Consider the following 13,982-nt stretch of genomic DNA (forward strand, 5'->3'; position numbering starts at 1 on the left):
AAATCTCATCTGGAGCATTGTGTGGGATGATCAAGACTTTGGGGGCCACTTCACATCATGTGTGGCTTGGACCGGCATCTGACTTTGTCCAATGAAATTAGTGAAGATTAGTAAACACGCTTTTCAGGCTGCGAGTTTCGAGACTCCACACATTGTGCTAGTGCTGCATGGCTTCAGGGGGTGGGGGTGGTTACACTTCTCATCCAGCTGGCTGGGGTCCTGGATCTCACTGGTGGACATGCAAGCCAGTCTGCACTCTCTTCAGCCCGCCCAGTCTTTCAGGGCAGTGGTCCTTTCGCAGACTTGATCTGCTGAGTTGCACTCAAGGCATTCCAATGGGGAACCCCCCCCTTCACCAAGAAGGATTGTATTGTTCCCTAGGAGGAAGAGATGCTCAGTTCCATAACCAATTCCCATTCACCATCTAGCATTATGAATATATTATAAATATTGTTTGTGCAGTTTAGGCAACACACAAGCAATGCCTTTGGCACAGCTACTTTTTATATACTACATAGGAAACTCTGGCATGCAGTTGGCCCAGCCACACCCCCAACCCCCTAATCACAATATTGGCATTATTCAAGGACCCGACTAACAATGATTCACAAATGGCTAAGGGGCTCATTTGCCACCTTCCAATAGTCTGATATTCACGACATAGCGCCTAGGGACCCAATCAGAATTGTATGTAGGTAACTCCATGGTGGTTAGAATCATTCGACCACTAGATTTTGTGTGGCTGGTAATGTGACCTTAGTTTGTCTGCAGCCCAAAGCCTCATTGGTGGACTACCAAAACGCCAACACAAGTTTTGTGCTCTGATCTGGAGTCATGGGGTCCGTGCTCGACCCACAGCCGGGGTACAGAACCAGCAATGGTATCGAATGCAAAGCTTGAACCCTGACAACGTACACGTGCCGGGTTAGGCGGCTTGTGATGACGTGGCAAGGTTTCCTATGTGTGGCACAGGGAGGCCACCGCTCCTAGAATTCATCTTTACTGCAGCCCTACTGTTCATTGCTTGGAAGGAGAAAGCAGAGAATGTCTCGATGAATGCTTTGCTGGTCTCATTTTAGTGCAGTGTCTTTTATTTCAATGATAAGAAACCGGTTGATTTAATCTCATTTCTTCCTCAACTTCCCACCTGAACTGGTGTGTTAACTCCTGAGCTTTCGCATCCAATCTCTGATTGGGTAATTAGCCAAACACAAGTCTAAAAGAAGATCACAGGATGTAGACCTTTCTGGCTGTTCTGGATTTCATGGCCTTTTAGTGAACTTGCCTCAACCAAAGAGGAAGGTATGCTAAAAGAATCATGTCCTTGTGTGTGATGTCATAAAGCACGTAGTTGAAGTGTGTCGTAGGAGACTGTACCCACTTCTTAGTTAACCCCACAACTTAATAATGCATAATAAAGTTGCCCCCCGTATCCTCCCTACCCAGTTTCTCTGCTTAGTTCAGTTTGTGATTCTGGTCTCACTTGTTGAAAACTCACTGCACCTCCTTTCTTCCTTCTGTTTGACCCGTTTCCTTCATTTGTTTCCTCCCATCAAATGTGCTGGATGGATGGGTTTCCACAAGTGGTCCTGGGAACCATATGAATGTTCTATTCCTGGCTAGCCCTCACCCTCCTGACTGTCACCGTCTTCTTCCTTCCTAGACGGATACTCGACCATCGACCACCGGGAAAGAGAGCGCAAATACCGGACCATCGAGAACACGGCAGACATGTCTGAGAAGGAACCTTTGAAGGTATGACGTGTGCTTAGTGGGCACGAGGCTGGAAATATGAGAGCAGTGAAGAACTGGTCTCATCTGAGGCGTAGGATCTGAGGGCAGGAATTGGGCATTTTGTTTGGTGGGACCAAGGTGCCCTCTGCAACTAGAACCTGACCCATTACCGAAGGAGGGCCATATCCTGTACAGAAGCCATGGTCCGTGCTGCTCCGCCTGTGGATGACCTTTGACTCTCCAGATACTTTGGACTACAAATTCCTTAAGGCCTAACCAGAATAGTCAATATTGAGGGATCATGGGAGTCGTAGCACAAAACTGCTGGAGAGCCACAGGTTGCAGTCTCCTGTCCTGGGGTGTCGGCAAATCCAGTTCTCAGAGCCCTAACACCAGATTTTCTGGATAACCACAGGCATTCAGATTCGCTGTAGTCCAATGAATTTTGGGTGGCTATCCTAAAACATGGTGTGGATTTGTCACTTGGAAACTGGACCTGGCGACCCCCGTGCTAGAGGGACATCTGGCAAAATCCCTATTCCATATGTGTTGGCGCGGAGTAACGGACTCCAAAAACACGTATAAAAATCAGCATCCGGTAAAAGACTACTGATTCCACTGGATCACAGTCTGGTGGAATCCAGTCGCCTACCAACAAGGAGGCAAATCTTCTCCAGTGGAATTCATTCCCAGTCTATCTTATTTTAATACCAATGCATTGTGGGTAAAACCTGGACACACATTTTCCATTCTGGTTGGAGGACATGGCCCTGTCCTTGGATGAACGAACATTGATATTCGCATAACACATCTTTTTTTTTCTCAAACATGATTTAATATCAGATAACCGTTTTTTAAGATTAGAGAGTACATATCTCGCTCTGCACTGTTTTGCCTGGCAGCTCCTCATAATGCTTCCTTAATACCTCCCATGGCACAAAAACAAAGAAAATAGTTTTTCTCTTAACAGGCAATAGGCCCCTACCAAGGTCCATTCAAAGCAGCCACGAGAGAGAGAGAGAGAGAGAGAGAGAGAGAGAGAGAGAGAGAGAGAGAGAGAGAGAGAGAGAAAAAGAGAGAAAAAAAAAAACACCAAGTGAGTAGACCCACTACGCTAAGCTTGATATAGAGGATAACTTAATGTTAACGGCTCTTAACCCCATTTTTCACCTTAGGTGAACTTGGTTGTGGATCATTGATAATGGTTCTACCCATATTTGATGAACATGGACTCAGCAAATCCATTTTTACGGAATATGGGTAGCAAAATCATGGACCACCGACTGGCCTGCACAGCGAACACGGATTTAAAGAAAGCAAAGTTGGCTGCCCTTGTCCAATGTTTGCTGCGCTAAGCCAGGAGTGGGGTGTGCCGAGGACAAGCATGTAAGAAAATTGGCGGTGGGGCCATGGGGGCAGGTTGGGGGCATTGAATGTGGGTAGAATGCCTGGGGTTTGGGGAAGTGAGGGCAGGAGGCACGAGCGGGCTGTGTTTCAGGGCAGTGGGCATGAGGGGCAGAGCTCCACTTAAGGTGTACAGATGGGAGGGAAGTTGGTGAGTGGCGTTATGAAGGTTGAAACCCATTACCAATAATATCATCGGGAACAGGCGGCATGGGTATCAAAGTTGATTTGCCAGATAGAAAGGCGAGAGAGGGGTTTGGTGGGTGGCGTGAAGATTGATTTCTAGAACAGAGGAACTCTGAGAGGTTGGCCAAACCTCAATCAATGTAAGTGTGGAGAGTGTTCAAGGCTATTCTCAGGAAAGGCTGAGTGGGGTCAGAGGTCCACAACGAGTCCACACAGTGAAGCACACAATAATTCAATTTAGACAGGTAGTACACAAATACTATATTATAGTCCCAAACGCACACTAGGAAATGAAATAAGCAGGTGATAATATCACTCAGTTATAAAACATGTACACAGTCACCTTTCGGTTCTTACACATGCATTCAGTAACTTGGACGGCACACAGAAGGTAAGTAGCGATGCAGTAGAATGAGACCGAAGCACAAGAATCATGCCCTAACTTTAGAAGTCCAATCCCTGCAATGTGTGGGGCCTTGTGCCCAAAAGCCACCAAGCTTCTTCTTAGGAGAAAGGGCTGGTGTACGAAGAGTTCTTGTGGTGGTGAAATGTTCCAGACGATATTCAACAATGTTACAGGTGTGTAAAATGTTATAATATTAATTATATTCCTATCTTTCTGATACCAGCTTTAAGATCCGACGATCAAAAAGCGATGGAATGGAATAACCAGGTTTATTCTAAGGAGAACAAAGGAAAGTGAATGTGTTGCAATTACTTATCCTCCTGACTACAATTTTCTGAGATAACTACGTTGGGTCTACTGGGGGTCACTGGGGGTCACTGGAGGTAGGTTTTGCCAGCAGTTCCGGTGCAATCTACTGGTGCAGAATGCAACCCCTTGCGAAGAAGGCAAGCAAGATTCACCGCTGCAGGGCTCTTCTGGACACCTTACAGGACACAGGGAAGCGACTTCCACTGTCACCATACAGCAACGATGACAGGCGTCTCTCTAGTCATAGTCATAGAAGACATTCCAGAGCAGGATCCACTGAAGCTGGGAAGCTGACACTCGGCCGGAAGGTGACCTTAGACATCCTCTGAAGTTCTGGCGTCGAACTCAGAACAGCGACAATTCTACCAATGTAGCCCACTGCGGTCAGTCCACCGGGTGGTCCAGGGACATTTGCAAAGACTCAGGATGGCTGGATCCTCGTGCATGTGTCGAGATTGGTTGGTCCCACCAGTCCAAGCGTTGAAGCTCCACTCAGGGCCTTCACAAATCATGTAGTCCAGCAGGACTTCACTGGGCCAAGCGCAGGAAGTGGTTGCCGGGCCTCATCAAGAGTCGTCCACGGATCATCAGTCGGCTGATCTTCAACGCAGGATACTTGGCTCCAACGCTGATCTGAAGAAATGAAATCGCTGCAAGAGTCCTCTCCTTATCATAAATCCTGGCTGGAAGCAAGTCCAAGCACACCAATGGTAAGGATCTGCACCATTCAAATGGCCAGCAATGGTCCAATCAGGGACCACTGTGGGTTGCAGTCATGTCCCACCAGCAGACTTTCAGGCACCATTGATGTGGAGTGGAACCTGTCCCACCCCTTTCTGGAGCCACACACACAAAACACACAGAGGCATCACTTGCCCGCAAAACCAGCAGCTTTCCCGGGCAAGTACATAACTTTATATGGGATGTCATGACCTGAGAAGGCAAAACAACAATATGGCCAAAGAAAAAGCAAAACATTTTGTGGCACTGCCATTTTAGGGCACTAGACACGTTTAGCATCCATACATGGTAAACTCGAATATGCACACGAAAATGAATGCAAAAATGGTAAAAAAGTATAAAAGTTATAACTCTGAAAGTAGCGTAGCTACAGGACTCCACGAGAGCACGTCTAACCATGATGGCAGAAAGAAATAATGTAACGGACCTCAACATGTAAAGGGATCATGGGTACAGTCAGCGTCACACTAGGCATAAGATTACAAACACGCCCTGTCGACGTCCCTTTTCGAACTTCAAAAACTTCATGTGCAATACTCTGTGCCTACCATGTCAGCCTATGCAAGATATCAGATACAAGCATCAGAAATATGATTACTGTAAGTAATGTATGCCATCTGCTGCCACCAGCTTGTCTTTAGGAACATATAGAAGTAAACAGAAATCCCAAGTGTAAAAGACTAGGGCGATACAAAAGTATCCTCACTGCACTGCATTGTAAGAAGCTGTGTACACCGTCAAAAAGTTGGCAAAAAGGTCAAAGGTAAAAAGACAAAAGGGAAACTCAGTTTCCCAGTATTGATAGACTGATGGACTGATCAGTTTCCCTATGACAGAAAAGGCCAGGGAAGTGAAGCTGAATGCCTCACTTCCCTGTAAAAAGTCGGGACCGGTTCAAAAGCAAAGGCAAAATGTTTTGGGGTCCATAGAATATGGAGAGAAAGTTGTCAAAAGAGAACACTTTCCTAACAGGTGGGCATTTGAGGGCAGGATGTTCAACAATTCGGTGGAATCACATAGTTCCTTAATAACACCTCTTACTTCTCGGACTTGCTGTTCTCTCACCCCTGCTCTAATGCATCATCAACATTTGTTTTCATTGAAAAGGTTTGAATTAGTGCTTCTCGGTCACTGGGTCCGCCCAGATGTGACCTCTCTGCTATTAGATTCTGCTTGTGTGCTTTTAACATCTAATCACTGTGTATTTTTCATTGGACACTTTTCTGCTCATTTACTAAATTCTGTCCAGCCTGCTCTGTGGTTGGTGGTGTAAGAGTTTCTGGCTGTGTCGGTGCAGACACTGATGCTCCGTTTCTCTTCTGTCACTGAGATGTGTGCGGCTGTCTTGTGTCTCTGGATGCACACTGTTGCCTGTGGTTCTCCTGTGCCTTAGGATGTTCACTGATGCTTGTATTCGTCATAGGTCTCTCTACACACACTGATGCATGTGCCTGGCCGCATGTATGTGGCTGCTTCCTGCTGTCTGTGGAGGTTCTGTCTTTCTGGATGCATACTGATGTCTGTGGTTGTCCTGTCTCTGTATGCTCACTGATGTCTGTGGTTGTCCTGCCTCTCTGAAAACACACTAATGCCTGTGGTTGTCCTGTCTCTGGATGCTCACTGATGCCTGTGGTTGTTCCTTCTCACTAAATTTTGAATGATGCCAGTGATAGTCTTGTGTCTCTGGATGCCTTCTGATGCTTACAGTTGCCATGTGTCTGGATGCTCACCAATTCCGATAGTTGCACTGTGTCTCTGGACACTCGCCCATGCCTGTGGTTTCTGGATTCCTGCTGTTGCAGCGATGTGCTTTGTTACTGGATGCTCGCCAATGCCTCTGTTTGTCTTCTGTACACACACCAATGTCTATGGTTGTTGTGTGTCTCTGAATGCACAGTGGTGCCAATGGTTGTGGTATGTCTGGACACACAGCCTGTTAATATCTTGTGTCAACAGATGATCACTAATGCCCCTGTTTGTGGTGTATCTGGTTGGTAACTTTTGTCTGTGGTTGTGCTATGTTTTCGATTGCAGACTTATGCTTTTGGTTGTCTTACGTCTGTGGATGCCCAGGGATATCAGAGTATCTAATCTCTTGTGGATGCTCGGTTTGTCTTCTCTCTCCTAAACTAACATGCTCTGTTTTGCTTTCTCCTTTTAACCCTCTTGCCTTCTGGCTGCAGAATGACACAAATAAAAGGCACATTAGCCGGAGTAACAGGGCTTCCGTGAATCTGCTGGATGTCCGTGACACTAAACCTCAGCCTGTTGACTCCTGGGTGTAGTGGTGCGTGCATGGTAGGTTTGCTTCCTGGTTCCGAGGCATCACCGCTGCACGTCCTGTGTCTGCCGCTTGCTCACGCGATCATGGTGGCCCCCCACTGGTGCTCTGGGAGCTGCTGGGTCAGCAGACTATGGTTGAACTGTCCGTAAAGTGTGGTGCTCGATGCAAGAAACCATCAAATCTGGGGTTCTTTCACTGATAAAATATAATGGAACTAAAGTTGCGTGTTTTATAGTAAAACTATTATGGATGGTGGCAGAGCAGCTGGTTGAAGGGAATTCTCCAGCAGGTGAGCGCTTTATCTATATCATTAGTCAGCTGGTGGGGCAAGTTGCAGTTCATTGCGTCGGTGGACAATGGCTAGGTGCTAGTTCAGGGATATTGGACAGCGCGTCGGAGCTGGTTCCGCATCACTAGAATGCAATTAATCTTGTGGTGTATGTGGAACGCGGTGTTCAATATCAAACCGCTGGCCAAAGCCTAGAAGCTAGTTTAGGGATATTGGTCAGATGGTAGGAGCTGGTTCTGTGTCATTCAATAGAGGGTGGGAACTGGTTTCAAGACCTTCAACAGAAGGTGGGGGCTGTATCTAGAATATTGGACGTTGGGCAGGAGCTGGTCCATGTCCATGAACAAAGGGGGTACAGGGGGAGGGTTCTGGTTACCAGTTCATTTGGAAGGAGGTTGAAGATGGACCCAACTCATTGGATGGGGTAGGAGCTGGTTCAAGTTGTTAAATTCAAGTCTTTAAACAGGAGGCGGAAACTGGTTATAAACTTTCACCGGGTTACTGGGGCATATTAGTATCATTTTCTTGTATAACACACTTATAACACGTGGTTTCTAAGCGCAGGTTTGGGATTCGAACCTGTGTTGCTCTTTGTTGTCTTGCTTCCAAGACATACATGTTTCCCCTGAGCTATCCTTCCTCCCCTGGGGTCAACCGACATTTCTAGGTAGTTCTTGCATGGCGCTGCATCATCCAGGGGCAAGGTACTGTGACTAAAAAAGGGTATCTGGTCTTTCCATCGAATACCATACAGCATATTCATTGAATAATTTTCAATGGTTAATTTCGATGGATAGGGTTAGTGTTAGGGTTGGGGCCAGGGTTAGATTTAGGGTTATATTAAGGGTTAGATTAGGAGTGGATTAGATTTAGGGTTAGATTAAGGGTTAGATTAGGGGGTTAGGGTTGGGGCTAGGGTTAGATTAAGGGTTAGATTAGGGTTACGGTTAGGGTTGGGGCTTGGGTTAGATTAGGGTTAAGGGCAGGTGGGCATGGGGGTTGGGGGGCTGGGGGCTGAACCCCCCCAATATATTAAAAAAAGAAAATGTTACAAGGATCTGGCCAGTGCCCAAATTCCATCACTGGACAGCTCCATGTAACGTTTTAATGTAGAAAATAAAAGCATCGTAATGCTATCTTTTACATTTAAAAGTACATATCCATTCGATGGAAAGGTTTCGATGGATATGTACTTTTAATGTAAAATATGGAATCTCAATGCTTTTATTTTCGATGCATCTTTTTCGATGCATTGGTATTTCGATGCATTGTTTTCGATGCAATGACTATAAACCCTATAAAAGTCTAAGCAAGATTGCAAAAGCTTCTTTGTCTCACATTTGGTAGGTGCGGCTGAGTGACCAAGGCTTAATTTATAAGAGGTGTGTTTGTTTCCATCGGATACAGGATAGTACGAATATTATGGGCAATAAAGATAAATGTCCAGCCAGAAATGCTTACAATTTTAATATATAAATAGCTATGTATGTGCACAACTCCTGTCACTAAGGGTATATGCACAGGGAAAAATATGTTTATAAGAGTAACGCAAAAAAACATTGCTAATTGGTCCGGAGGTTCTGCTTTCCAGGATGGTTTGGGCTCTGAGAGGGTCAGCGCCCTTGTCGCCACTGTTCTTCGCATCTGAAACCGCCATCTAGAGTCAGGGTTGCCAGGACGCTAGTTCAGTTTCGGGTGTCAAGGTGCCTATGATTTGGTTCAGTCCAGCGGGACACCGTAGCACAGAGGAGGGTTGTAGTACAGGTGGGTACTCCAGTGTAGTGGTTACTTCATTCTGGGCCTCTGGTACCAGATAACGACTCTGGGAAGTGGCAGAACACTTCAGTGCCCAGATCAGCCAGTGTGGAAAAGAGCAGCAACAGAGGGGCACCGGCGCTGGACTCTTCATTTGGTCTAGGGGCATTTTGGACATTGAAGGTTGATGCTTTAACGCAAGAGTGTAGAGAAGACCACAGCTTGGGTGTCTTCAGTTGCTCACTCTGGTCTTTTAAACAGGGTCACTGGTCTCTAGTTCAGTCAGGCACAGATATCTCTGCTCGCAGATAGCTCATCTGGTCTCAAGACAGTTCAGTTGTCCCCGCTGATTGGGGATATGAACACCACTCAACTAGTCTGACCCTGGATGGTTGTTACTGAGGACCCCCAAAGACCTGCCAGATCTTAGCCATCAAAGACCTCTAGTAGCTTCCTATGTAACCTCTTCTGCAGCTCTTTGCTGCATAAGCCTCTCACGCACAGGGCTTGCCCTTAACAGGACTACTTCTGAAGACTTCCCCGGAATACTGTGAGAAACTGATCTATCCTTTAGGGGGATTGGGGCTAATAGGGAGTCTTAGCAATCAGAGCAGTGTAGTCATTCAAACGCACAGTATGCTGGTCACTCAACAACAGGTGTTCACACTGGGCAGTTTCCTCCTGAGGGCCTTCTCAGCTGCACCGGGATGAGGACTCAGTGGAGGGCAGGGCGAGGGGGGGCGCTGGTGGCAGACTCATAGTGACAAAGAATATCCAGACCTGCTCAGAGCCCATCTGCCACATGACTGCCAGATCCATGTCCTTCGTGCAGTATGAAACACAGTCCTGCTGCTGAATGTAGCTGGACCTTTACAGGGCGTGGCAGTAGGTATTACCCCGCAGGCAGAGGGAGTCTACGAGTCTCGTAACAAGTCAGTGGCAAGGAGCTGGAGGGAGTCTACGAGTCTCGTAACAAGACAGTGGCAAGGAGCGGGAGGGAGTCTACGAGTCTCATAACAAGACAGTGGCAAGGAGCTGGAGGGAGTCTACGAGTCTCGTAACAAGTCCATGGCAAGCAGCGGGAGGGAGTCTACGAGTCTCATAACAAGTCCATGGCAAGGAGCGGGAGGGAGTCTACGAGTCTCGTAACAAGTCCATGGCAAGGAGCGGGAGGGAGTCTACGAGTCTCGTAACAAGTCCATGGCAAGGAGCTGGAGGGAGTCTACGAGTCTCGTAACAAGACAGTGGCAAGGAGCGGGAGGGAGTCTACGAGTCTCATAACAAGACAGTGGCAAGGAGCTGGAGGGAGTCTACGAGTCTCATAACAAGTCCATGGCAAGGAGCGGGAGGGAGTCTACGAGTCTCGTAACAAGTCCATGGCAAGGAGCGGGAGGGAGTCTACGAGTCTCGTAACAAGTCCATGGCAAGGAGCTGGAGGGAGTCTACGAGTCTCGTAACAAGTCCATGGCAAGGAGCGGGAGGGAGTCTACGAGTCTCGTAACAAGTCCATGGCAAGGAGCGGGAGGGAGTCTACGAGTCTCGTAACAAGTCAGTCCTTTTGTTTAAATAGTTTTTGGACGCTAGGAGGACATAATGGGTCAGAGCCTTCTGTTCCATTCCACACAGCTAGAGTAGCTATGCCCCAGACTCTATGCATTAAGACAAAACGCTCTAAAGATGTAAGTATATTAAGCGACAGCACCGCCGTTTCTGTGGAAAGTGATTCATACATTTTACGTTCACCAAACCATTACTTTGTCAGTATACTGTAAAATATGTGAGGAAATAACTTTTTGTGGTTATTTCTAATGATTCCTGTTATTTACATGGTCTATTGACAGGACTGAAAATATTTAAAAGTACATCTTAGTTATTTATCGCCTTTGGCCTTGCAACCAAGAGTAAAGCCACCTCTAAGGCACATTTATCGAGGTAGATTGTAGGATGAAAACCCGCTTGGATCATCCAGCTCACAAACATTTCATATGGGCACCAGATAAAGCAACTGTATTCATTGAAAATATGGATCAGAAAGGCAGAGCAGCCATCTGGTGTTCCTTGCACACCCTGGCCAAGCTCTTCCTATGTGGAGGCTGATCTAGACACAGACTATGCAGTTGTCAAGACTGCATAAGGAGCTTGTTGAGATGCATCTCCCTTTATCTAAAGACCCACCACCACAGTTCCTGGCTGCTCTATGGAAAGTATGCAGAAAAAAGGAAATAGTTCTGGAAAAGCATAGGTTGCACACCTGCAACCTTTGTTTCGCAATATATTAAACATTCACATGCATTCTGCCCAACTTTCCATCGAGGGAAAATGTGGGATAGTTGAGCAGGAGTCACAAATGACTCAGGAAGCCAATCTGGAGACGGCTTTGAAAAATATTTAATTCTGGTCGGAGGTATAAAGGGTTTGGTTACAGATGTGCTATTTATTGATACACAGCTATTTGTTTTTATTTCAACATTTCAAAATATTACAAGTCCAACAGATAGCTAAAAACACAATGGAAGACGTGTGGCTCTCTAAATGTTTAATTCTTCAAAAATATTGTTATGGGTAAGTAACATTTAACTATTTTGCAGCTTTCTCTGGCTTTATAATGGCTAATGGCTCCTGGAAACACGTTCTGATGTATAGGTGCCTTACAAATGTTCAGTAAATATATGATCTTAAGCACCAGACATTTCAGAAATTATTCTTAATAAAGCTTGCTTTATTATTCAGAAAGCAGCATTTTGTCGCTGTAAACATCACTGTTAAGGTGTCAGGAGTTATGCCCTGTCTTGTGGCTGCTTCTTTAGAAGCAGATGAAGAAATGGGTAAAACCTGATAAAGTGTGGTGGAGACCCAGTGAGATAATATAAACTCTGGATGGAAGGACTTAAATAGTGCTAGTCTGCTGTTGGTGGGCAAGTAACAGTGATCACATTTAAATGTGGGTTTTTTATATAGTGCTTAGTGCTGTGTTGGTGAGAAGGTTTTCCTAAACCACCACTGGTGGCGGGTTTAAAGAGATCAACCTTTGTGAATCTGTGAGGGGGATCACAAAGGATGGACCACTTACTCACTGGTGGACGTGAGTAAGCATTAAGGCTTATTCTTTGGAGGTGTGAACATGGGTATAGGGTACAGGTTACTCAAAAGGGCGACCAAGTAAAATAGTGTCCACACAGAATACACTGAAAACTATAATGTACATTTTTAACAAGAATACCATGCATGAGGTCTAGAAATTACTATCCGGGAAGGAGCTATACATTTGTACACATTCAAAAGGGACAGCACTCACTCTGCAGATTAAAAAAAAGTATACAGTTGCATCACAAGGGGTTACACTATTGCAATGGTTAAACATATTACAGACCATATATATAATATGACAAAGCAACAAAATAACCACTACTGGTCTTGAAAAGTCCAGCCCTAGTCCCTTTGCAAGTGTTCAAGAGTTAGAGGTAGGGCCGCGGTTTCAGTTAATTAAGAGAAGTTAAAGTCTATAAAGCAAGCTTGCCAGTAGGCTACAATAGAACAAAATCAATAGGTAAGTAAGCTATTGTGCTACAAAGTGGTAAGTAGGAATTTACAGGTTTCCAGAGGAAATGGCAGCAGCCACCAATCTAAGGAGTGAGGGTGCCCTGGCCGCAGATTTCTCTGTCCAAGTTCTACCACCAAAGGCTAGGAATGGGATGGTTGCAGGTTAGGACTTTTTTCCTGTACAGTTATTTGCCATTGCAGGCAGGATGGAAATGTTATGCGAGCATGCCCAGGCTCCAGCAGTTGATTTCAAGAGGGTCAGAAGAAGTGATGAAGACTGCTGATGATCTATATTTATTGTAATTAAGAAGTCCCCAGTGTTGCAGGTAAAGCAGTACGTTGTGGGCTCTCGTTTAGGTCTGGCTAGGGCTGGTTCTGATCTCCCTTTTATGACTCATGGTTCTGGTTGCTACGTGTAGCCAGACAACAACATCCCAATGAAGGAATCACCTTGCAGGAATCCATGATATTGGATAACAGAAGATAAAGCAACTGGCAGTGAACCATTCTCAGGGTTACCCAACTAGGGCCAGTTAGCATTGAGGAGGGAACAGAGGACTCAAGTGGACGAGCGCAGAGACGTGAAGACTGTCCCTCGATTTCACGCAGCACAGGGAGCCACTGGTACAGCAGCCCAGTGTCTAGATTTAAGATTGGGTCCCCTCTCACTTTCTAGACTGAAGAAATTCTGCAGGTCCTCACAAGAGACCCACTAGGTCAAGAGAAGGAGACCCCTTTGGTTTATTCTCCCTGCTTGATAGTCTGAGCTTCTATTTGCAGGCTGCATTGGGCTCGGCTGCTCAATGTCTGTTTTAGCTGCAGTCCCAGCATCCACGTGGATCCTCTTGGTGCTTCAGATTAGAGTTTCAATGGTCAGCCGAAGAATAGCCCCAAGACTTCACCCTGCCCACCTACCAGGACACCTGCACAATTCTCACTTGGGAGGCATATCCAAGCCTGGATAACCAGCTCAGATGCACTAGTGATGTGAGGGTGAGGATGTGGATTGGGGTTTCTGCCGTCCTAACCCACCTAAAGCATCTCAACACAAACAGTTGCCCTTCCCAGACTCTAGACTGAGCCTGTGAAGAGTCATGACTGTACATGCCTTTCATACATGTGATCTGGAGGAAGAGGCACTTCACAGAGACGGGACTTACACAGTAAGGTAGCCATGTTGCCTTGTACAGCAGCCAAAAGGCCCATTTGCAGCAACAATATTGTAGTGAATCGGTAATGAAGACACATTGTCATCAGCTTGTCTGGGACAAACCATCACATCATCATAAGATATACATTTTAGAGAGTACGAAATGGGGACAGGGTCTCCATGC

The 13,982-nt window shown here is 46.1% G+C and overlaps 1 protein-coding gene across 13 annotated transcripts in view; it reads left to right on the forward strand.

Annotated features, from left to right (window-relative positions):
• Positions 1 to 13,982, forward strand: part of ARVCF (ARVCF delta catenin family member) — a 2,420,581-nt gene that overhangs the window by 2,371,672 nt on the left and 34,927 nt on the right. For 11 of the 13 annotated variants that reach the window (XM_069620022.1, XM_069620027.1, XM_069620028.1 and 8 more), the window contains 2 exons: positions 1,664 to 1,755; positions 6,964 to 7,078. In XM_069620022.1, coding sequence (XP_069476123.1) covers positions 1,664 to 1,755; positions 6,964 to 7,065 — 194 coding nt within the window. In that variant the 3' untranslated portion in view covers positions 7,066 to 7,078. The remainder of the gene's footprint in view (positions 1 to 1,663; positions 1,756 to 6,963; positions 7,079 to 13,982) is intronic. The other 2 variants (XM_069620031.1, XM_069620033.1) reach the window with 1 other exon arrangement.

Source organism: Ambystoma mexicanum, chromosome 10 (genome assembly GCF_040938575.1).
Source record: "Ambystoma mexicanum isolate Mex_15411 chromosome 10, UKY_AmexF1_1, whole genome shotgun sequence".
NCBI lineage: Eukaryota > Metazoa > Chordata > Amphibia > Caudata > Ambystomatidae > Ambystoma > Ambystoma mexicanum.